Source organism: Chaetodon auriga, chromosome 3 (assembly GCF_051107435.1).
Source record: "Chaetodon auriga isolate fChaAug3 chromosome 3, fChaAug3.hap1, whole genome shotgun sequence".
Taxonomy (NCBI): domain Eukaryota; kingdom Metazoa; phylum Chordata; class Actinopteri; order Chaetodontiformes; family Chaetodontidae; genus Chaetodon; species Chaetodon auriga.
In genome coordinates this window covers 23,741,781-23,766,959 of record NC_135076.1, presented here as the reverse complement: position 1 = coordinate 23,766,959, position 25,179 = coordinate 23,741,781, and the positions used below count along the sequence as shown (strand labels likewise).

At 43.6% G+C, this 25,179-nt stretch overlaps 3 protein-coding genes across 5 annotated transcripts; 1 reads left to right on the top strand and 2 right to left on the bottom strand.

Moving 5' to 3' along the window:
- Nucleotides 1-342: 342 nt before the first annotated feature.
- Nucleotides 343-4,208, bottom strand: mmachc (metabolism of cobalamin associated C). 2 transcript variants are annotated; one of them, XM_076726272.1, is made up of 5 exons: nt 4,014-4,208; nt 2,781-2,978; nt 1,966-2,118; nt 1,696-1,872; nt 343-1,144 (listed from the first exon to the last, which is right to left on the bottom strand). In XM_076726272.1, exons 1-5 carry the CDS (start codon nt 4,029-4,031, stop codon nt 962-964), a joined length of 729 nt encoding a protein of 242 aa, XP_076582387.1. In that variant the 5' UTR covers nt 4,032-4,208; the 3' UTR covers nt 343-961. The 2 variants fall into 2 exon arrangements, with proteins under 2 accessions (XP_076582387.1, XP_076582386.1); XM_076726271.1 differs by lacking the exon at nt 4,014-4,208 and adding an exon at nt 3,216-3,389.
- LOC143318201 (uncharacterized) lies at nt 3,589-12,515 on the top strand. Of its 2 annotated transcripts, none has more exons than XM_076726269.1 (12): nt 3,589-3,838; nt 4,362-4,439; nt 4,756-4,798; nt 4,993-5,138; nt 5,264-5,345; nt 6,832-7,003; nt 7,203-7,276; nt 7,410-7,486; nt 7,584-7,684; nt 7,804-7,892; nt 7,980-8,123; nt 9,436-12,515. In XM_076726269.1, exons 2-12 carry the CDS (start codon nt 4,374-4,376, stop codon nt 9,597-9,599), a joined length of 1,158 nt encoding a protein of 385 aa, XP_076582384.1. In that variant the 5' UTR covers nt 3,589-3,838; nt 4,362-4,373; the 3' UTR covers nt 9,600-12,515. The 2 variants fall into 2 exon arrangements, with proteins under 2 accessions (XP_076582384.1, XP_076582383.1); XM_076726268.1 differs by having other exon boundaries at nt 3,620-3,728; nt 9,436-9,746.
- Nucleotides 12,516-12,642: 127 nt separating this feature from the next.
- On the bottom strand, nt 12,643-23,086 carry LOC143318202 (uncharacterized). Its single transcript, XM_076726270.1, has 5 exons — nt 22,809-23,086; nt 19,090-19,311; nt 16,732-17,277; nt 15,473-15,630; nt 12,643-14,648 (listed from the first exon to the last, which is right to left on the bottom strand). Exons 1-5 carry the CDS (start codon nt 22,876-22,878, stop codon nt 14,604-14,606), a joined length of 1,041 nt encoding a protein of 346 aa, XP_076582385.1. The 5' UTR covers nt 22,879-23,086; the 3' UTR covers nt 12,643-14,603.
- Between the last annotated feature and the right edge of the window lie 2,093 nt (nt 23,087-25,179).

Genomic DNA, 25,179 nt, shown 5'->3' with positions numbered 1-25,179 from the left:
AGCACTGAAACTCAACACTGTACTGTTTCTTAAGTAGAGAGCACTGAAAACGATTAACAAATAATTCATAAGCTGGACTAATTAAACCAACAGTGCCTGTGTGGCTAAACGCCACTACAGGCAAGTGAAAACACACATTTTTTTGTTTTTTGGGATAATGGGGAACTAATCCTTTAAAGAGTTCTTATTGTTGTGGTTGTTAATTTCCTCATTTTGTTTATGTGCTCAATTTTCTAACAAGGGATTATTGACAGCTTTTAGCATTTGTTATAAACAGACACATTTCATTATTGTTGCTGTGGTTTCACTGTTAAGCCAGAAATAAATATTCTAGAGAAGTGTAAAAAAAAAAGAGTGTTTATTCTCTTTGTGATCAAGCACAAGCATGTAAATGACAAATTCGGGGCAGGATGGTGACACAGGACATCTCAGAGCCTCTTGTGTTGATACTGAGGGAGTCAAATGAAATAATTTGCAAACTGAAAGTCACTGTTGCTTCTTCAAGGTCAGCAGTTTGTGTGTTGCTACATCAAATTCAGAATAAGCAGATATTTACAAATATCAATGAGGCTGATGCGGTAAAACATTAAATACATTGTCTTTGTAGTGTTTTCAATTGACTATAAGTCAAAAAGGGTTAGCAAATGATCACATTGTGATTTATTTATGTTTTACACAGCATCCCAACTTTTTTGGAATCAGTACCGTATCTTCATTTGAGCATGTTCAGGTTTCTATGAGATGACGCCATGCGAGGAGCATCCTCTGTGATCTGTTCACAAACTCTGAACATATGACGAAATGCATCATCTCGAGGTCACAGAGCAGAACATTTTCACATGCAAGTTCTTCAGAAATATCCCTTTTCCCTTAAAACAGCGTTCACTTTATATGATTAGTTCAACATCCCATATAGAGCTTTTATTAACGGTCTGTCCAGCACTGCAGCTGTTCTCCCCTTTCAGCCGTGTCCGTTCGCCTGGTTTTGTGCATCTGAGATCAGATCAGGTGGATCGTTTTCCCTCGGCAGGAAGCCCCAAGTCTTAAGCAGAGCGAACCGCTGAGCAGGGGGAGTGGAAAAGTAGTCCCTCTGTTTCTGAGAGTAGGTCTGGACTGGACGGACGACGTCTCTGTAGCTCCAGTCCTGATGACGCAGAATTTCTCTGATTAACCTCGATTTATCATACATTTAATTAAACGCTGAAAACCTATTACATGGCACTGTGTTTAACTTCAGGAAAATGTATTTAGAATCAGGAGCAATCCAGTTTTACCAACAGAATAAAAGACTTGAGAGAAAGTGCTTGAAAAATCACACTGAAATTAACTGAATTTTATGAACACTGAGTCTCAATATGTAGAAAAATGTATCACAAAAGAGTCATAATTAATTCCTTGATTAACTTACAATTAATTTAGATCCAGCATCATGTAACGTCCTCATAAAAAGACTTAAACTACACAGGTTTCACTCTTCATTCTCATCTCACCACCAACAGCAGAGATGAAGTGAGCAGACTACTGAAATCTTCCCAGGAGGGGGCTCACAGGGCAACAAAACCTCCACAGATGGGGGTCTCTCATCCAAATGCCATCTGTCTGGAGGTCTCTGACATGAAACACTTTGGTATCCCCTGGTGTCTATTTATCGTGTGTGTCACAGTTATTATGGCTTTCGGCACTGACGTCCTGTACCTGCCAGCGAAGGTTGAAAGCCTCCAGCAGCTGTATCCTGGCCTCTCTGGAAGGCACACAGTCAGGAGGAGCAGGCTGCTCCATCTCCGAGCCCACCGTCACACCTCCAAACACCAACAGGGCTCTGATGGCGAACCAGCCCCCGAACCTTGGATGCACACACACTCCGAACATCTTCTGCAGGTAACAGAGGGAGGAGACAAGAATGGAAACAATGCACATTTAAGTCAACAGAAACCATTTTGATTCCTCATAACCGAACAGTGTTACTTTCTCAGCCCAGGGTTGGTCTCTGACGTCGGACTGTTGGTAGTAGAAAGCTGCTCCAGACACATGAGCCGCAGTCTGTGCCAAGAACTTCGGCTTCCTGCTGGGCAGCAGCTCGTAGTCATACCTCACATCCACATCCTGTCCTGGAAAACACTGCGGGGCAGGGATAACATAACATAACCTGATCATTAAAATACTTCTTATGTTGCAATACTACGCCTAACTGGGGTTAGGCAACCTGATGTACTGTGAGAGCTTCAGGTCATCGGATGCCCAGGGGCATAAACACTCTACTGGGCCTCTATTGGTTTCTTATTCCTGCTGCTTTCTGTGCTCTGTCCATGTATCCAATCACCTCCATTAAGTTCAGACTATACGTGACATCCAGTACTACCTGCCCAGAATTGTAAAATTCAAAGGAATATGTAAGTATCTGCAGCATGTCAGGACAAAATAACTACATTTTGATTTAGGGCTCATCAACAAGACAGAAGCTGTGGATGCATAACTCAAAAGAAGGCCCTTACATTTCCGCTTATATTGTGCTTTATTTGTGCATATTTCAATTGGAGAAAAACTTAAAAATTAATTAAATAATACAAAACAAATAACTCTCTCTGAAACTGGGGAAAGGGGCTCCTGTGGAAGTTGCCCACTTCATGTTTCACTTGAGTTACTGATACTCATAAAATTACAAGTTTTTGTAATAGAGAATTTTATCTATAATCGCAGTCATTAATATTTGCACGTTATGACTGTTTGATCCAGATAAAAGCAGCGGCCCCACTTCACCCATACAGACACACGGCGCTCACCTGGGAGACAGCAGAGGAGACACAGTGTTTGACACACTGGTCTATGGGGTCAGACAGCCCCTGGCAGCCCCTCTCCTCCATGAAGGGCAGGAAGGCTTGTTCAAACATGGAGGGAGTGCTGAGCACCACCACAGCCAGGCTGTCATCTGGGTAAGACAGGCGAAGGGTGGGAGGCAGCAGAGAGTTATACCAACCAACCTGTGAACATGGTGGGAGAGAGGAGCACAGAGAGGCACAGAGGCAGTCAAAACGGTCCAGAAAGACAGAAGACAGCTCCTGGAGAAACAAATAGGATATCCCTATCCTTCCCTCCTTACTAAAGTTGACTCAGTGCTGACTAGCAGGCAAAGAACCGGATGTACTGAATAGCATTTTACATCGAAGTCCGTCTTGCTGTTAAAACTATACAATTGAAAACAATTAGTCCCACAATACCTTCAGAGGGTAGACTTCAAATCCAAATTTTGATAAAAAGTTCTCTAACAGTTCTGTTATGCCGTCCACATTGACAGTGGAAGCCGCCATTGTTGCATGTCAATATAAAAGCTTTGGATTGTGGGATATGGTGTTCTTTGGTCAATCAATGGCAGAAATTAAGCTAGACTCTGGCTGTTTCAGCCATGATTTCCTCTGACAAAGCAAATTACTACAATAAAATGTACAATATAATGTGCTTCGGAGAAATTCTACCGTAACACTTCGGTACTTTTGTGAAAAATGAGTAGCGATGGACTACAATACCCAGAAGACCCCGGCGACGTCCTACGCAATCACGTCGCTGTTATGGGCTCCTGGATTTAAAAGTGGAGTCGCAGGATTTTCTGTGAGTAGCCCGGTTAGCCAGCTAATACAAACATTTTCTGTCATTAAACATTATTTATTCTGTTTTCAGCGACAGGTTACATGACGTTTTCAAAAGGAAAGATGTCTCTTATTGTCCAGGAGTCGGTCAGTAATAACTTTGCTAACCAGGACGGTAACGTAACGTTATGAACGCTGAAAGAAAGAATTCACCGTTCAGCTGCTGCTAACTGAAACTAGCTTGGGTCAACACAACGGCAAGTTGGCTTTTTAACCTTTACGCCTCCTTTGCGTTATCTTGACGTGCTTTCTGTGGATTTTGCTATGTTTTTGGCAGCCGACATGTACTGCTGAAGTGTCCTTGAGCAGGGGGGTCCTGCGTCTTTCCAGTTTAAATCTGTACCTGCTCCTGGAGGCTGGAGGGAGACATACCTTCAGATCAATTACCATCAGGTTATCGGACAGCCTGCACGTTCTGGCACCTCGGCTACATTTTCCTTTGCAGCATCTGAAAAAGCGTCAATATAAACGTGCAAATATCCAGGCCACGCTGTAATTTAACCCCTCACAAGGTGTCGGAGATCTCAGCTAGGTTGTTGCCTCACCGACCGGCCATGAAACGCGTCTAAAGTTACTGTAACGCCATCCTACGGTGGTCTTTGCTCTAACGTCGGGTTGCACAGCTCTGTCTTCCTGCGTGGCGTTTTGCATCAAATGTCAAACATCAGCCGATTAATGCGAATGACTGACGCATTGATAAGTCCATGCATTTCTTTCTAGATCAGCTCAGACATGAACTGGGACAGTCAGCTGAGCTCTATCCTGTCAGTAGCAGATGGCAGTGTTGCAAAGATGAGGGTGAGTGCACTCTAATTTCATTTTTTCTCTACTTTATTAGTCCTGCTGGAAATAACGGAAACTCATTATTTTGGAGAGTGTGTGGCCTCAGTGCACATTGAGGGATGTTTTGTTGTACATCAGTGAGGGGAGTGTTCACACTGTGGTCCTGTGGTCAGTTCAAACCTGTCATCTTTGGATCTGCCTGTAGGGGGCAGTGATGCTCCACCAAACTTTTAACATGCTAATTGAGTTGTTCAGATTAAAAAATATGTACAGATGGTGAGAGTTTTGGAAATTCCCTTTGAGTTCGAAAGTGTTTTTAATGTGTCCACAGGAGAGGCTGAGCTCACCGGGGAAATTCACCAAAGGAGGAGAAGGTGGGTGAACTCCTGTGGGTTTCTGGATATGACTAAAACCGGTTTGTGCGTTTCTGTGTGTGCGTATGTGTGTGTGTAACTTCCACCCTTTCAAACTTCACAATAAGGAGCAGATCATGATAGGAGGGACAGTGGTTTCAACTGATTTGATTGAAGCCCTTTGCCTCCCTCACATGCCTCCTCCTCCTCTTTAGATTTGTTTCCAGTGAGGTCAGATTTGGACCCACCTGCTCTTCCCCCTCGAGGCCCCCCTGTCCGACAGCCTCCCCCACCCCTCAGTCCTGGTGTTCAGTGGACAGACCTAGCTGCTATCCAGTCACAACTCCAGATGCAGAGCCAGGTGTGTGATTATTTGCTTAATTGGAACAGGTGTGCGAGATCAAATAGCCGTGTATTTGTGTAAGGTATTATCGTGCTGTTTGCATTGACAGATTTCCAATTTTTTTTCTCTAATGTCTTTTCAAGGCGATTGAGTCTCTCACCCAGAAACTCCACGATATGGAAAGGGAGAGACAGTCTCAACAATGTCACATTCAGACCCTTCAAGGTAACCAACTGCACCATGACTGTTTACCTCAAATCCAATTTCACTTAACACAGAATCATTTCCATTTCACTTTAAATCTCACTCAGCTCCTCACATCGACCCGTGTTGAAGACTGTACCTCTGTATCTTTGTACCAGCCGCTTCTTCTCCCCTTATTCAAAACACTTCAGCGAGGTGCCAAACTAAAAAGGGAGACCATACTATTTTATGTCTCATTTGGCTGGCCCTGTTGCTTTTAGTGTTGAATGTAATACCATTTGTATATAAAGCAGTGCCCTTTCATGCACTTTTGGACTTCTCTTCCAGCGCTGCTCTACTAATTACCTAAAGACATCGTAGAGCAAGGCTGTGTGTCTGAAGAAGTTTTCCTCAGCTCAGTCCTGTGATGACTTTGAGAGGACATTTAATACACTTTCACAATAGATTTGTCTAAGCTCTTGTTTTAGATCTTTGTTGCTCAGTATCATATGAAACGCATCAGATCGACTATGTTGTGGTTGGCTGTGAATAACTGGTTTGATTAGTAAACAAAAGAGAACTGGCAGGCTACCACTTGTCAGTATAGCATGTTAGTAGGATTGTCGGTTACATCTGTTAACACTCACGGGCAAAACAGGAGAGAAAAAACAGAAAAACAGCTAAATTTTGAATTAAATTTGATTACTGTGTATACTATCAGCTTCACTTGCACCACGTTTACACCAAAATTTGTGTTTATATGTGGATTTGTAAACACAGATAAACAAGCTAAACATAGGCGTATGACTCCTTTCCCATTGCCAGTAGATGAGTTTGCCTTCCGGTGCGTCACAGTCAACGCCACAAACGCTGCGGGAAACAGGGAGCAGAAGAAAGCAGCATGGAGGCCAGTGAGAGTTTACATCCAGAACTTCACTGCGCGTCATCATCGTGCTGGAAAAGGGCCAAAAATGCAAGCCTGCGCCAGTGTCATGTTTCCATCACTGCTGCTGCAGAGCCATCTAAGCCAGGAATGAATGCTGATTACACTCTTTCCTGCTGAGGACAAAAGCCAGATGTTCGTGGGTTTTCTGTCCAGCGTGAAAGATCATCTCAGGGGAGAAGATGAAGAGTGAGACCAGTAGCAGAGTCTTTGCCACAGCACAAAGCAAGAGGATTCACAGGACAGTGAGCCCGTCTCGAGTTTGTGGAACATCAGCGCTATTCATACCTTGATCTACTGTGGCTGTGTTGTGCCTTAGTTATACAAAGCTTGGACAAAAGTATGAGCTGAATTAATGCAAGATGCATAAAAATGCTGCCTCACCGCTGTCCAAAGTTCAGATCCGGCTCCCAGTACCTTCTGTCCTCTCTCCCCACCCTTCTACTGTCTGAAAAATCAAAATACACTCATCAAGGGAGGGTTCATTTATAATTAATTATATTAATAAATTATTTGGATCTGTCCACAAGGCTGCTAAAGGAGGAAAAAAAAATTCTGCTCCTCATAGTAATTTCTCTTTTCCAGAGGAGGTTCACAGGCTGAGGGAGAGGGACAGAGAGAGGGACGAATCGAGGAGGGGACAAAGTCCAGGAGCAGAGAGACGGATGGAGCAGTGGAAGAGAGAGGTTGGACGTGAGCTGAGCAGTCTGCGGGGACACATCACCAGAGCCACGTCGCTAGGCAACCTGGAGGAGAGGTGCACAAGGGGTGGGGCTGGGGGGCGGGACTACAGACCGAACTGATGATGGGTCCAGCTCGAGACTGAAAAATTGTTTATGCCTCAGTTTGCCGCTAGGAAGGGGTCTGAGTGACATTTTCATTTCTGGGAGGCGTGTGAGACACAAAGCAAACAACGGGTCAATTTCAGCGCCACTTTTCTTCCCTTTTCCCCACAGTTTCAGCTCAAAGCTCCGCCGAGAGGAGCTGGAACACCTGCGGAGAGAGGTGGACCAGCTGAAAACACGACTAAGTGAGTCACACGCACGCAGCCCTTCATGGCCTTGCATTGATTCGACGGGACCACACATGTCCTGAGCTCAGCGCAAAGCAAATGCAAGCACGGTCTTGTTCCCAACACCCGCGCTTTCTTTTCCTCTTGACAGGGAGACAGGAGGAGGACCTGTTCTTTCAGCAGGCTGAGGCCAGAGAGACCAGGAGACAGTACGAACACAGCTGCAAGGTGCACACATTGTAGCAGACAGGTTGCGATGGCTTGTGGATGTGCGGTTTGTGTTCTCTCACATCCTTAACCTCTCCCTTTGTGTGCTTTTGTTCAGACGCTGGAGGAGCTGACAGACAGCTACAGAACTCACAGCACCGATCTGGCAAAGACTGTGTCTCAGTATTCACACACACAAGAAGAGGTCCGCCAGATCAGGTACGTGTGTGCGTAGGTGTGTAGGTGTGTGTGTGTGTGTGTGTGTGTGTGTGTGTGTGTGTGTGTGTGTTGGGGGGGGATTTTGTTTCTCATGTGTTGCAATTAATCTGTTACAACAGAACAATTGTGTCAGAGCTGAAGGAGGAGGTCAGGAGGCTTATTCTCCGAGAACATGAACCAACACCTTTGCTGTCAGCACACACATCAGGCAAGTCTCTCTCTTTCTCCGCTCTCACGCACACACACACACAGAGCACGATGGAGCTATTTAACCATGTCTTTCTGTTGCGTTCAGGGGCCTCACCACTCCCACTTCCTTGCAGCCAGAGCAGAGGGGTCAGAGTTGAAGAGGCGGACTCTGACTCTGATTTTAGCCCAACTCCGAGCCTGGCTGAGGTCAGCTCGGATGATCTGTCCTGGCTGGATGACAGAGACCCGGGTGAGAGCGAATGTTTTCTCAATGAAGAATGCACCCAAGCACGGTTGCCCCGCTCACCTATAGGTACTTATGTACGGCGTGCTGAGTCATCAACCCCGTTTGTTTCCACCGTATCATTTTCACAAGCCTTCTGTCCACCTCCGTGTACGCCAACACAAACATGTTTTGACAATTGGATCACACGCTCCCACCGAGAGAGAGCGTTACACAGAGCGCCAGATGGGCACAGACTGATGGCGGTTTTAGCAAGATGGGACGTGTAGTTTCCCCTCCCGTCCCTCCCCCACACATCTGGCTCAACCTTCGCTGTGATTCATTCCAGTAGATCTGACTCAGCGTGGGGAGCACTCATCTCTGTTTGCCATTTCAGCATACAATTAGTTAAAGGAATAGTTTGACAGTTTGGGAAATATGCCTATTCGGCTCTTGCAGAGATTTAGATGAGAGGACTGATACCACCGTCATGCCTGTTCTGGAGTCTCTGCCGGTTGCCTTGTAACCTCACAGTGACGAACCAAGAAATGTTCCCGCACAGAGCCCCTTTAAAACTACACGATGCCGTTTTTATACTTCAGTTTTTGTGAGGACTAAACAAAAGAGACATAACTTGTAAATCAGCGAGCTTTTGATAGACAGAGCCAGGCTCGCTGTTACCCTCCGTTTCCAGTATTTGTGCTAAGCTAACTGTCCCCTGGCTGCGGCTTCATGCTGAACGCACAGACACAAGGGCAGTATTAATCGTCTAATCTTACTCATGGCAAGAGAGCGAACATGTGCATCACAGCAGGACGACGAGAATGAAGAAGTGTAAAAAGAGACGAGCTAAAAGAAAAAGTCAGAATTAGAAATTTAAGTCAGGAATGAAATCTGGAGATGTGCAGCACCGCTGTGAGCAAGTTTGCAGACCCACTGTGTTCGTCCATGTGCAGATAAAGCAGTAAAGCTCTCATTTCCTCTCAAACAGTCTCTGCGAAGCAAGTAATTTCTTGGGAAGTTTTGTACACTGTGTGTTTGTGTGTGTGTGCGTGTGTGTGTTTGTGTGTGCACGCACTGCTTACCCCTTAGACTTACTGTAACAGAAGGTTGATGTTCCTGGAAGAGATTACAATCTGCTCTAAATGTTTCCCAGAGTGATTTGGGCCCATGAAGCCGGGCTAATTTGACGATTGTATCCACACATGCACACACTCGTGCTGGTACACAGTTGTTATGGGAAAACATTTGAATGTCTTCCAGGCTAATCCCACAGGAGGCACTCAGTCACTCACACACACAAAGTAACTGCTCCTTCTCTGCTCTTTACCTCTGCCAGCCCTTCATCAGAAGCCACGAGTACGTCTGAGCGTTCAGTCCAGACGGAGCGACTTCGCCGGTCCAGGATCGGATCAGGAAGACGACGATGACAACAACGATGACTTCCTCGATGACGACGTGAACCCAGATTTAGGATCCGACCTGAGCCTTGATGATCTCTGAACCTTTTGTTAGAGGTGACGTTCTGTAATTTTACTCAGGAGGATCCTTCCTCAGCAACAGAAAGACACACCTGACGTATTATTTCATTATTAATTCATCTGATTTGATAGCACAGTTTGGAGATACAGCCCTGTTCTTAAAACTGAAATAGAAAGAGACACAAACAACTTTATGGCTTATTTCCTTTGTGGTCCCAAGTGAATGGGAACGGAAATAACGGATGGAGGAACAGAAGCACACACACACTGTTTAACAACAAGTCATGTTGTCACTAACAGACCTGCTTGGGTATGATCTGTGGTACGTGGTTCATATTGTTGAGGAAACCATGTGACTTGTGTGGTAAATCCTCCAATGGTATTTTTGAAAAGCTATTTTTGAGAACTCCAGAAGTGTTAAGGATGAAACGGTGTCAGACTAACAGCGTAACCACCACTTCTTTCTCTAAATTGATTTTTAATCGCTTGTCTAATTGTTCTTGAAATGGCCTGATCAGATGTGACGCAGCCAACCTCCTGGTACCACAGCGTGCTGTAACATGCCTGTTGTGCTGAATGGGAAGGACGGTATAATTTGACTGGGTCGTGTAATTGTGGCCACCAGGGACGTCTGTTATGATGCATCTCAGAAAACAGCGTTTATTCAAAGTAGAACATAGAGAGCTTCACTTGATGTTAAGGAGAATGTAGACGTCTTCCCACCAACGTTTCCACAGGTCTTCTTCTTCTTCTGCTCCTCCTCCATCTTCTTCTACTTCTTACAAACACAGTAGGTAGACATTTTGCTTTCTTCTTCCGCTGCCTCTCCTTCGTCTTCTTCGTCTTCTCCTCAGTCTTCAAGCAGTGTAGCGTAGAGCAGTTCCTGATTGACTACTTCTCAGACACCCAATTCAGCTTGTCATCATCTTCTTCTCCTCCTTCTTCTCCTTCTTGCAAACATGAGACATGTCTACAGATAACATCATCATAATCCAAGATTGACGAGAAGACAGCCTCAATTAACCATTTTCTACTGAACAGAGGAAAACTAGCTGTTTCTGTACAAATATCCCATTTTTTTGTGTCACTGTGAAACTTAAGATATTTATACTCTGACACCCTCTCAATGCTACGCCCATTCAGAGTGGTAATATGCAGACTATTGTCCACAATATCTCTGGCTCTAATGAATAGCATTGATTTAGTTTTGTTTGCATTCGAGGGAAATTTCCAATTAAAAAGTGCATCTTTCAGTTTCTCAAAGGTTTGTTGCAGGATGCAGTGTGCAGTATTAACAAAGCAGTACAGAACTATATCATCCACATAAAGATCTGTGTTATTATAGTGGATGTAATGTTGTTAATAACACTTTAAAATGTTGTTCTTCAAAGCTTTGTTTCTCCTTGGACTAGTTAGTGATATCTGCTAGAGGACTTTAAGGATGGAACAAATTAGTAAGATCTGTGATAGCCGCAAATGATCTTTTAAATAAACTGCAGTAACTGCCTCCACATGCACAGCCTGTTAGGATGCTGGGAACAAACCGAGGAGACTGGCAGCAGTTTAAAAAGCCCGGATTCTTTTTGTGAAAGCTTCTCATTCAGACAACGACCGCTTTCATGACGGCGGATAGCACAGCTTTGTGCCAGCAAAGTAGCATTTTTGCAAGCAACTTTATTTCTCACTGTAGGCTTCGGTGATTGAATCTGTGGGCACAAAATGTTGAAATCGGTCACCACCCAAATCTACATAATGCTTTCATTTTTGCCACACCCACGTTGCGAGTCACTGACAATAAATTACGGGTCCGACCAGAGTTAAAGGACAGAAGCACTGTGATTGGTCTGCTGAACAACCACAAGGTTTGCTTTTAGGCAGAAGATGTAAAAATAGTTCCGTTTAGGCTTGTTATGATTACAGATCTTTGGTTTTGGCTAACGTTTTGGTGTAGTTACGGTCTGCAGGACGTTCATACAGTGTCACACCACTGATCACTGTGCTTTTGCCCATAGTACGCTTATATTGCCTTTAGTTCATATTTTTCAGTTAATTTATTTAACAAACTAATTTAACTTGATGAAATTGCACTTTGACAAGCTTTGATCTCAGTCATCAATCAAGCAAAGAGTCACAGGACCTTTTAAGCTGTGAGCTCTGGTGATCATGTACTATATATAAGCTACACTTTTCGAGCAGAGTAATGGATATTTAATGGCTTTTCTTCCTGACATAATGCACTCTTCGATCCAAGAAGAATCTGATGAGGGATGAGGTTTTGATTCCTGGTAATGCAGCTGAAGTGGAAGAGGAATCAAAAATCCATTAACATTATCAAGGCACCAACGCCCGCCTCCCCCAGCCTCTGGCCTCTTTACATACACACAGCTCAGTTAAGACAGTCAAAAGTGCCGTTATGCCGCCTTGTCTGACATGAGTCACACAGTGCCAGGCTTGGTGTCAAGCTGTTAAATATTTCAGCATCCAGACGCCCCCCATTGTGGATCCCAGACCAGAGTGCAGAGCTGATGGGGAGTTGGGTGTTCATGGAGGACTGGGTGGTGAAAGTGACCACAGACACTTTGCAGCTCATCTAACCAGTCCGATTGTCTCTCTAGTCAATCACGAGCAATAAAAGACCCTCCGAGCAAACGGTAAATGGCACAGAGATGAACATAACAGTATTTAGCAGACCCTCTAACACGCTCTTCTTGTATAGCTGTTAATATTGTGGTTGAAGAGACATTTAATGAAGAAAGGGCTCATTTATTTGTTATTGTGGTCAGATAATGGCTGCTGAATCAGACCCTTCTGCAGTTTTATTGCATTTGCCAAGTATTGTGCAGTGGCGCTGCAGTAAGGCCATACACTGATTCACTCATTGTTGGTCTGTAAAGAAAATGTTTTTTGTCTCCAACAATAAAAGTCTGTGTAAAAGTTGAAAGAGAGGAGCTTGACTCTTTGTGGTTGCTTCTGTAGATCAGCGTTGTGTTCTGATGGCACTTTTGTTTGTTGGTGCTGCAGCCAAACAGCAGTTTACAACAAAGACTGAATAACAGATCTGAAGTGGAGGATGGTTTCAAAATACTTTTAATCATAAAACACCAACAGTCCAATAATCCACATCTGGGAGCAAAGCCTCATTATGCATTCAGGGTATTTACAGTTTTTAACACCAATATCAGACATCTCAAGTGTTAGAACTGGATGTCCGGATGAGGGACTATCTTTAGGCGAGAGGCGCCCAGACTTTGTCTCTTGGAGGGCCAAAACTGACACTTAATGTTGGGCCACAGGCCAAAAGCCAATACTTATTTTATTGTGTTGTTAAGATGCAAAATGGTACTAGGATCCCGAATTCCCTTTATTGACTGACTTCCTGCAGTGTCACTCTGCCTGCTGTCCTACATAATTAAAGAGCATTTTTACCTCACGAAAAACGGCATAAACAATGATTTCTAAGATATATTTTAAAATCAATTTTTATTTTTTTCCCCTAGAAACATTTGGCAGGCCAAATCGAACATAATGGCGGGCCAACTCTGGCCCACAGGCCCCTCTTTGGGCAGCACTGCTCGAAATTTAATTAGTTAAATGTAATTTTTCCTTTAATTTGTCACCCATCTGTCGTTATTTATGATACATAGATCAAAATGTGAACACAGGTATTAGCTCCTATTGATTTCTGTCGTCGTTTTCCTGCACATTTGCAGAGCAAATACACAGCGAGGCTGATACACACTATAATCAACACAATACTTGTGAATTGCCTACTGAGAGAAAGGTGCCGTCGGGTCAGTCCATGTAACATCTTCAGTATGTTCGTGAGCACTAAAGCAGCAACTCTGATGAAGAGTTTCATGAAGTCACTGTTGCATGATGCAATCATCAGTAGTATTTACAACACAGGACAATGCTAACTCTGTGTGGAAAGGCCACTGGCCAATTTCGGTCTGTAACTGTCATTGTATGAATGAGTGCCTGATGGTGAACACGCTCAAGGCTAATCTTCAAACTCAGGCAAGTCAGAGCAGGTGCCTGGCCCAGAGTGTGTGTTTTAAGTGGGACTCGCACAGAGTACTGGGAATGACTGGTAAATCTGGAAGTTAGTTGGTTTGACTATAAATACAGTATACAATAAGAGCTGTACCTATACTGTGTAAGGCACTCTCTCCTGGACTCAAGATCCCCGGAAAGAAACAAAAAAACGCACTGCACATATTAACATCAGGCCAGAAGGCAGCAGGGCCTCCAACACAGAAACTGGGGGGGAAAAAAGACTTAAATATCCCCTGTCATGCCTTCAAAAAATCCATACATGCACCTTTTAACAGACACACACCTACAAACACACACTGCTACACCTGCACTTACGAATGCACACAAATCTCAAACGTCCTCATACACAAAAATATTTGTCCATTATTTTCCACTCCTGAAAAAGTAAAGTGCAACCTCTTTAACACTATAATCAGGCTGTTTGTTATGTTCATGTCTTCTCTCTGGCCTCTCAGTCAGACTGTCTAAACACTAGCTGATAACAGGGAAATTAGACCAGTGCCCCCAGGTAAGAGCCTGGCAGGACAGGCTGAATCTGCGTCCAGGTGTGAAACATCCAAATGATGGATACAACTGATGATGTTGCCTCCCGCGTCACACCTACCCTTTTCAACTCTGGGGAAATCAAAATCTAAGACACAACTCCCGTACCACAAAAGATGGGCTGAAAATATTAAATGTACGGGATTAAACGGGGGCATTGGCCTAATTTCTAATTGCAGACACCAAAATAGCCAAAACAACCCCAGCGTGGGCGATATCTTCATTGTCCGCTGCAGCTTCAATCGTGTCCTTTCCTACATGTCAGTGATGAGGTTAAATGAAAGCAATCCAGAAATGTTCCCACACCTACCCAGAATTCTTTCTGTTTGGTACACATTGAGGAAGAGAGACCAGGTTCGACAACCGCTGCAGCGTGAGCCTGGATACGAGGACAGTTTTTGAGACAAACATTTCAGTCGCGCCTCCATCAGTAGCTGTACATGGACAAGGGTGTGTCCTCCATCATATCGTCCTACAAAGAAGAAATGGAGCAACGTAAGAATAATTATCCACAGCTAATGTACTGTACACATTAAAAGCTAACACATAATGTTTACACAACCGCTTCCTCAGCCTTTATAAAATGATTTACAAGTTGTAACTGATAGTTAATTAATGATAATAAGTGTTTCATAGCTCAGTTAAGCCATTAATAAGAATGACTGGCTGGTGGGTCATCAATAGTCAAGTTAACAGGAATATTTCGACATTTTGGGAAACACTCTTCTTGCCAAGGGTTAAATTAGAAGTTTGGTACCAGTCTCATGTCTGTTAAATATGGGCTGCAGCCAGCAGCCGGTTAACTTAGCTTAGCATAAAGTCTTGAATCAAGGGGAAACAGCTAGCTTGGCTCAGTGCAAAGATAACAAAATCGGCCTACCAGCACCTCTAAAGCTCTTAAACAAGCACGCTACATCCCGGTTGTTTTTGTGCAAAAACCAAGGTGTAAAAACATTTGGTGATTATGTGCCAAACCACTTTAATGCCTGCAGTCTAGTCTTAAGGTTGCCATGCAAGGAGCGGTGACTCCAGGCTAGCTGTTTCCAGTGGTATCAGTCTCCTCATCTAACGCTCACATATTTTCATTTGCTACTTTTCCTCTGCACTTATAAATGTGAATAAGTTAGGAGGATAAACCACAACTTGGAAGCCCAGAAGCTGCTCTGTTCTTCATCTATGAATCATCAGAAAATGATGCAACATGAATAAAGCCATTAGTTGCAATCTGTCTATGGTTGGTAGCAGGAACTGTGCAGCGAAAGCGAAGTGTTGCCTGGATGTGGAGGACGCGCTCACCATAGGTAAGTCCTGCAGCCTGCGGAACTCTGGTCGGCTGTCTCTTCGGCGCAGTTTGAGGAAGAGGAGCAGAGTGATGATGACAGCGGTGATGATGAAGGCTGACACCAGGCCAGCCAGGAGGGGGTCTAATGTGGGAGACTCGTGCACCATCGTGGCTGGAACAAAAGCAGAGGGGATAGCTGAGCGGGGCACGATCCACCATACGTGTGTCTTTCACTTTGACTTTACATGGTAGAATTACAGCTTATTTAAAGCTGAGACTGGAGCCAAAAATAGACCCAACAGCAGCATGTTGAGCTGGGGCGTTCATCATGTAGCACTGGACAGAGGTGTCAAACACAGAGACGGTGATGTTAAGCTTGTACTTGAGCTCTCTGTTGAACAAATTAATAGGGCAGAATTTGCAGACGTCCTTTTTAGAATTAGAAGAAGTTTCTATTGTGTGCGCCTACAGTACGTCTTCTCTCAGAGAGCAGTTTAATCTCGAATAACGTCATCATTCTAGACCTTTCTGTGTTTCTTCTGTGTTTGTATATTTCTGTGCAGGAGGAGTTTGGGTCTATGTTTTTTGGCAGTGTATTTCTGTATATGAATGTTTCTAGGGAAGACCGTTCTGTAAACCAAGCTGTTTTTCTTTTTTTTATGTCCTCTGGTTGAAAGTAACAACAATCACAGAGCGGCGAACGCTCCCTGTTCCTCTGGCTAATGGAAAGAGGCGAGGTGCCAAGCGTGGCCTAATAAAACCGCATAGAGTGAGAGAAGCAGAGAGAATTTTAGATTTTAACTGTGCTCAAGTAGGCTGGTCAACTGAGAAGAGTTAATCGGGTTTTCCTTTTCTTGCAATCCTGATAAAAGTCCCCTCAAGGTGGAAGAACAGAGTATAGCTGGAGAAACATATACTGTGGCTATATAAATCATTTAGCAGACAGGCAGAGGCTGAGAGGGACAAAAAAAGAAGGAAAACAGAGCATTCTTGAGGCCTCGAGTCCCATGACTGCCTCTATCCCTTTCCCAAACAGAGCCATGATTGTGGAGTGCTTGGTGGTGACAGTGCTAGTAGAAGATGTAGACGGGGGGGCGGTGTGTGGTGTGTGTTTGTCTGTGTGTGTAGACGTGAGGACTGGCTTGTGCTGGAAAACAAAGAACAGCGTGGCCTTTGTTGTTAAGCCAGTTCACTTCGGGCTCTGTCAATATCCCAGCAGTGAATCCTCCACAACAAAATGCACACACCAGCACAGAAGACGTGAAGCACTTACTGTCGCCCCCTACGTTGAGCTGGGAGGGGGTGTCGGCGTGGGGTTTGGCCTGGGCGGAGGGGCTGCTCTGAGGGGAGGTGGCAGACTTGTGGTGGGTTCCAGTGGAGGTCTCAGGATGTCCGTCGGGCTGTGAAGTGGTTTGTGGAGATGTGAGCGCCGGTGACTCAGAACTGGGGGGCTCTTGAGGGGAGCTGGTGCTGGATGTTGAACTGGACTGGGTGACGTTGGTAACAGTGATGGTTTCGGGCTCAGGTGTTGGGACAGAAGTGACTGGGTGTGTTTGGGGGTTACTGGTCTGGTTTGATGGTGTGTCAGGAAGTGGAAATGCAGCATGATGTGACGTGTTTGCGGGTGGTGTGATGGCCGGTGTGATGTCTGCTGAGGCAGTGTCAGCTGCGTCTGTGGGGCTGATAGCGGAGGAGTTAAGGGAGGCGTGAGAGGTGGGGTCGTGGCTCTCCGAAGGAGGAATTGGTAGCTGTGATGTCGATGGATCCGTTAAGTTCTTTTCAGGACCGGTGGCCTCTGAGGGAGAGACGATGTTGGTACCTGCAGAAAGACAGTACTATCATAAAAATACTGCAATTCAACTGTAATTCTAGTTATCCTGTGATACTGTACTACATAATCAGCAAACTAACATGAGCCTGCTGAACAGTGTTCTGTACATAAATATATGACGTGTGTCTGACTGGATAATGTGGGGCATTAAAGGGCCCATTCAGCCAAATTACACATAAAGAGATCTTCTCACTTTCCTTTAGTGGTACGCAGATAATTATTATTATTGTTTTCTTGGTCCTGATTTTAAGATATACCTCTGAGACTTCTGCCTTCGCCCCAATACAATGGAGATAAAAACACAATTTAGAGCATTGAAAATTTTGATAAAAAACAAATGTCTTAGTGTAAACTGTTGACTTTGTGTCCTGTGGATTATTAGTACAAGGGCATTTTTTTTCTGGAAACAGATGTTGCTGGTGATTTTTAGCCCAGCGTGGTCCTGGGGATGACGTTGTTGGTCAATCTATACACCAATTCAAACATTCACGGTCAGCAGAGGAGAAATCCTGGCGATTCAGTGATCCCTGACTTTTTTCTCTAGCGCCACCACATGGTTGACATTTTTGGTTTAGAGTGTAATGTCCCAACAGCTACTGGATGGCTTGTCACAGGTTTTGTGCCATGTGACATTCATCTTTCCCTCAGCATTAATTGTCAAATCAGATGAAAATTTCAGTTTGTCCAGTACATTAGTTTATGGCCAAACACCTGTAAAGCCAATGACATTCCCATCAGCCTCACATGTATTTTGTGTTTCATGTTAATTACCCAATGCTAACATGCTAACACACTAAACTGAGATGGTGAACGTGGTAGGCATTACGCCTGCTTAGCATCAGCATGTTAGCATTGTCATTGTGAGCATGTTACGTAGCATGGTGACATTAGCTAGCATGGCTGTGGACTCTTACTGTTGTTAAAGTGGAAATGTTCAAGGCTGTTTCACAGCACCACAAATATAAATCAATTCACCTCACTTGCATCGGGTGGAAGCAGAGCACTAAAAGCTGAATATCTGCAAAACTGGGCATGAAAAAAAAAAGCTTTTTCCACAGTTAGACGGAGATACCAACCCTTAAAGTTGTGCACATGCAAACAGTGTGCCAACGTGAACATTTTGTTCCACAAAAAAAAAAACTAAGCGCCTAAAAATGTGCCTGTGAATATGTTTATGAGTTTAATGTGTGAACCAGCACTGTGTTTGTGTGTGTGTGTGTGTGTGTGTGTGTGTGTGTGTGTGTGTGTGTGTGTGAGAGAGAGAGAGAGAGAGGGAGCCTGGGGGGGGGTTTCACTTCTACCTTTCTCACCCCCTTGTGAAAAGTCACACAGCATTTAATCACTTCTCTCCTCAACACCATCTGAATGTCTTCTGACCAAACTTCTCTCTCAGTATGTTTTACCACTGCTCCCCCAACAGATAGCACAGATTTAATTAACTCAGTCTTCTTTATTCTCCTCTTTTTCTGTTATCTTGCACCTTATCTCTGAGGTTCATTCCCTTTCTGTGCTCCAGTTTAGTTTTTTTAAACCAGACCGAGCTCTCTGTCTCTTCCTGTGTTTGTGGCATGACTGCCAACGCTTTAACCCTGCCACTCACTCAGTGGCCCACTTCTGGACGTGGAAAACAGAGATAAGGACTTTGTTAAATATAGCTCCTCGACTCTCAGCCACCTGCTGCTGGACTCCCTAATAAACCCTTCGGAAGTGTGACAAAACTTCTGTACTGGCAAACAGGCAGAAACAATAACCACAACAACGGATAAGTGACTGACACAGGATTAGTAACAGCACAGTTACCGTTATCTTTCTTTGGTTCCGGTGTTGGAGAGGTGGTTTTCCCGTCTGTAGCTGTGTCGTTGCTCAAACTGCCCATGACTGCTGAACTTGAATTTGTGCCGGGGTCATTGGGCAAAGGTGTGGTGACAGCCTGGCTGACGGGGTCCAGGCCAGAGTCAGGTGCAGCTGGAGCCTCGCTGTCATCACTTCTTGAAGCATTAGAGGCAGCGGCGTGGTCATTATCTGATGAGGAGAGGACAGAGTCAGAGCTAATAGTCAATCTCTGGTGACGTCTTCAGCGTTATTAGCAGTTTATTTGCTCATTATTCCAATCAAACATGGGACAACAGACAGTGTGCAGACAATATTAGGCAGCACAGGCCAGTGTTTATCTGCACGGCAATTACTGAAGCTAAACTAATGTATACACATATATTATTTATCCAGGGAAAGTTGTGTGACTATGCATACGTTTTCCAGCAAGGCAGCGCAGCATTTTAATAGAGTTACACTCAGTACATCCACAGTCTTCTGTCGATCAGTGAGCAGCTTCATTGGAGCAAACAGGGGTTCATTGTCTAGCTGAAATGTTCGGTGAAAAGATAATTTATTTTGCATCGGGAGCTAGATATGGTGGTTCCCAGCCATTCTGGACTGGGACCCTTTAAAATGACACATAAGGAAGCTACTAGTAACCCCTTGAGTTGTGAGCAGTTCAACCAAAGAGTGACGGTCCCCCTTTAGAGGCCTGAAAAGCCAGCGCTGTCCGGAGTTTAAGAGTTTTAAGAAATGATTGAAGTTATGTTGCAAAAACGTGCGTTTTGCTGTGACTCCTCAGGTTTTCCCAAGAACCCCTGAAGTCACATTACTGTAAAACATAATTTCAGAGTGCAAAACAAAATGGATAAAGCCTGACTCAGACTTTTACTTTGCATGGCATCAACTTTGATCTTTGAAGTAACGTCCTTTTAATGAAGACTTTCAGTCTCTCTCTCTTCCCCCCCGGTCTCGATCTCTTTAGCACTACTGCACAAGTCTTCATTTCTGTTTCTACCTGCTCCCCTTTGATGAAGACCAGAGCACTAATGTAATGAAATGTCATTACCGTTCAGTAACCCACTGCCATGATGCCTTTCATTACCTCCATAATCACTCATGCAGCTCATCAGCACACACAGTGAGGGCGAGAGAGGCAGAGAGACACTGGGAGAAAGAGAGAGAGACCTGTTTGAACTCTAAATGATGTAAAAACAGACACACTCATATACAGACAGAGGTGCTTGGCTCTATAATACTGGCCTTGTTCCCTCACTTTAACTCCATTAGAGCTGCTCAGGTCAAATGCTGACTGTTTTTGTATATATGTGTGTGTGTGTGTGTGTGTGTGTGTGTGTGCAGAGTAGATTTATACAGAGAACCACTGTTTCCACTGTTGCACACTCCTCTCTCCAGATATTACAGGCTCTTACTAACAATCTTTCAGGCCAGAGCAGCATGTACCTGGGGAAGCAGCTCTTGCTCGCTTCTTGACCCTGCCAGTGAGAGGAACAGCCAACCATTTCACTGCGAGCAGATGTCTGCTGCTTCCGCGCTCGGCGCTGGAAGAGGGGATCGGGGTGAAACCCATCGAACTGCTGCTGTAAAATCAAGCAAGCGCTGGTTTCACGGCACGTGCTCGTGGTGATTTCTGAGTCCACAGCGCAGATCGTTTTGAAAAGCTTTTCCCATTTACTGGAAGTGAAAAGGCTGAGGATGACTCTGCGCCCTTCGCCTCCTCACCTGCACGTATGTCAGAGATTTACCGCCCATCGTCCTGTGACCTCTCAAGCTGCATGTCATACCTCTATCCTCTCATCCTCTTCTCCACATCTGTATTTTATTTGGCTCCTTAAATTCACTCCAGTTAGTTAGCTTGTTGTGTTACTTACTGTGCCATGCTCATACAAGTGGCCAGCCCACACAGACTTAATAAGACACCATAAACACTGCTGCAGTGATGAAACATTTGTTCACTAATTCCACATAACATTACATTTGAAACAAAGAGCTTTGTCTTTATCTCTCAAAAGAAAGGTTTTCCTTCCTCAAACACAACTCACTTCTTTAGAATCACCGAAGCAGATCTTATCAGAAATACAGGACGCGTTACTAAAAGGTGTAGCCTTTAAATCATAGTATTACCAGTAAAAAAAAAAACATGAAATAGACTTAATCTGCAGTCTCACATAAATGGAATAACAGAAGCACCCCAGTTTATTACATGTGTATTGTTAAATAGGTCATAACCAGGAAATTTTCTTATAGTTGTTCGTATTTTGCTCTCATAGTTTGTGTATTACAAAACTTTGAGATTTATGTAGGTTACCACTCAGATAACGGCAAGAAAGACCAGAAGAAGGTGGTTGATTAGTGAGAAAAGAGGTCAGCTAAGTTAAGAGTGAAACAAAAAAAAAAAAGGCTTTTCACCACATATCATGTAAGAACAGAGAGAGAGAGAGAAACTGGATATTTTTAAATGTTGTTTGCTCAGAAAAAGCTCAGAGGGAATTCTTTTTTTCTTTTTCTGGACAGTAATTGAAGGCTTGAGCGTATGTTGAGAATGTTAATAAACTGCCATTTCTGCCCTTTCTTAGAGTCATGAGTTATTGTCAACAGAAACAAAACAGTGAATAAATATTCCAATGCAAGTCAAATGGTCTACCTGACAAGTATCCAGGCTTTGATTTCATCTCTGTAATGTATGTTTATGCTTATGTAGGCCCATGCAATCTGTACAAAGCCTGTATAATAAGATACGAATCTGCATTGCATATGTACAATATAATAATATTTGGTGTATAAAGTCTGGTCACAGTGAAAACTGAACCTGCAGCCATTGCACTGCCTTAAAATCGCTTCATAAAAGTCTGCATACTGTACTACAGAGGCAAGCCAATTAGCATGAGCCCAGTAAAATGACAGTGTGCTGCTGCACATAGTTAGAGGTGTCATTTATCACAATGTACTTCCCTGCTCATTTACAGCCAATAAATGTCCTCCAGTGGAGCCAAGCTGTTTTCTATTCACTTGGATTTCAGCTCGAGGAGCTGATGGGACAGTTCTGCCCAATAAAATCTTTTCAAATGTCAATAGTCTCATTTTCCTTTCATGTGAGAGGCACTGATGGAGAAAGAGAGGAGGGGGAGGAGGAGGAGGGGGGAGAGAAAGTGTTTCGAACAGGTAGGAGAAAAAGCGGAAGGTGGGGTGAGTGAAATACAGGATGTGTGAGAGGTGTGCAACTGTAATGCAAGAAGAAAGAGGAAGCAGGTTGGGGGGGTGATGTGAAAGATTAAGTGTGAAGTGTTTAAGCAAATAGGAGGGGGGGGGAGAAAATCTGATTAAAGCTGTCATTTGAAGTGAAGTGAGACCAGTAAGAAAGTGACACGGTTTGACGGTGAGTGGGAGAGAGACTGGTCCTCCTCTGATCTCATGGAGGAACTGAAATGGTCACACTTAGCTGCCTCTTTATGGTGTAACAAGGAGAAACAAAGCTGACATCATGCTGTAGATTCACTCTGTCAGTGTGTGTGTGTGTGTGTGTGTGTGTGTGTGTGTGTGTGTGTGTGTGAGGGGTGGTGGCACAGTAAACCATTTTGACAATTTCTTGCGCCAGTGAATCAAACAGGAAACGAGAACGTTCAAAGTCAACAGATGAAATAAACCAATCAACAAACAACAATTAAAGAACGAACACTACCCACCATGTTCAGCTGATGCCAAGTTAACGAGCAGCAGCGCACAAAGGGCAACCCAGAGTTTGGTCTCCATCATCTCAGTCCTCCGGCTTCTCAGTGAGGAAACAGAACAAATGTCGCTTCGTCTCGTCTTCTTGTCGCAGCAGGACTCTTCTTTCTCTCTCGTCCACCGTCCGATACTTTCACGGAGTAGTTTCAGAGATCCCAGGCGGCTGTACTGAGGCTGTACCCGCTCCAGACGGCAGCTCCGCCAGTGTGTGTGTGCGTGTGTGTGCGTGGCTGGAGGGACTGAAGGAGGAGTGTGTGCGCCTCTCTCTCTCTCTCTCTCTCTCTCTCTCTCTCTCTCTCTCTCTCTCTCTCTCTCTCTCTCTCTCTCTCCAGAAACAGTGCCACGTGTTCCCCCCCGTTCAAAATAGTCGGTGGCTCTGACTCGGTGCCATGACGCATGAGGCCGAGCAGCCTGCGCACCGCGCGCTCCGCCACAACGTTGCAACACGAACCGCAGTCACGCAAATCACCGTCGCAAATAATGAATGTTTCATTTATGTTTATTTTTAAGTGTTAGACGTTTTAAGTATTTTATAAGCGTTATAAAAAAAAAAAAAAAAGCACTTTTCCTGTTTTGTTCACTCTTTCTACTCTGACTTTGTTGTGTCTGTTGCCTGAAGAGCCTTTTATTGAATCTATGAAATGGACTTATTTGTTTATTCACTTATTTATTCATTCTGTACTGGAGATGTCGTTATCATCTTATTCTGCTAATCAGTAATATATTGTTATATTATACAAGGGCCGGTAATGACGTCTGAACTTGATTAAATTGTCATTAAATGGTTACAATAGTTAATTTTCGTAATTTTTGCGTGTCATTATGTTGTGTTTTGTATATAAAGAAGTTTAAAAAATATAAATAAATAAAACCAAATGTACATACGGGGAAACATAGGATCTTTATCACCCTGAGGATTCTACTGGTCAACAGTTTAAAAAATATACATTATTCTTTCAGGTGCTTGACTTGATCCGGAAGCTTACACTATGTCGTCCTCACTTTTTTTTTTTTTTTTTTTTTTGCATGACTGGCGCTTTCTGTGGGGCGTTTCACTGTAATGTGATGTCTCCAGTAATCCACGTGTGGGCGCTGTGGCTCTACAGCTGATTCTCGTCTTGTGGAAAATGCCCAGATGTGGGGGAACTACAGAGTATATCAGTAGCTGCTTCGACAGAGTTCTAGTTCCAATGAGAATAACACTATTAGACCACAATGATTTCGTTCACCTCCCCCAGTTCCTGTCAAATTGGTCCTCAAATCTGAAATATATTTTTGTTGGACCTGATTTATCTTTGTCTATGAGTCTCTTTTGGAAGTGGAAGCAGAATAATCATCATCATCTACACAACAGATCAATGACCTTTGCATCAGTCTTTGTGACAACAGGGTCCCTCTGCTAATTCATTGATATATATATATATATATATATATATATATATATATATATATATATATATATATATATATATATATATATATATATATATGCGCTGTGTATTTTGGGGGCTTCTACAGCAGTAGTGTTTCATTTGTTGTAAGTATATATCTAATCATGTGTTTTCAGTATGTTCAGGAGAGCTCCGTGAGCCAAACACAGTCTGAAGGCTTTTGGAAATCTGTAAAACAAACGTTCATTTTCATTTAATGTTGCTGCACATGAGTGTGGTTTAAAATTGGTCTGGCTTTATTTGTAGACATTTCTTGCCTAAAATGCCATTAACACATTTTCCCCTCTGGTTATGAGTGTCTCATCTATCTCCACTTTCGAATGTAAGAGTTCAGGAAAGCCTCCCACATACAGAATAATATTAGAGAAGTTGAGAACAGCTATGTAAAAACTTTCTGTGGGTTTCGTGGTTTCATTCAATATCCCATCAGGATATTACCACAGTTTTTCTTGGTTTTGAGGGTATGTTGTTTTGTTTTCGACTCAGCGAGACCATCGAGTAATCAATACTATTTTGTTGCCTATGTATCATTGTTTGTATGTGCAGCCATTTTTAAATACTTTTTTTTTGGGCATTGTCTTCGTCTGGTGATGTTTTTCTAGAGAGAGCTACACCTAGAAAGAGCTGGAGTTTATACTTTTAGGTAAATACAACTTTTAGCTGCTGGTTATCATTTTTTAAACACTGAATTGTGGCCTTTTTATATATATTGTGTGTACTGGGGAAGCATGAAGACATACATGTTCTGTATTCTCTGAATATTTATGAAAAAAAGAATAAATGTTTTGAGATGTGTAATTACTGAGAAAATTACATACTCCGCGCGCCATGCCCAGCTAATCTGTCACTCCAACCCAGTCTCACTCACAGGTGTACC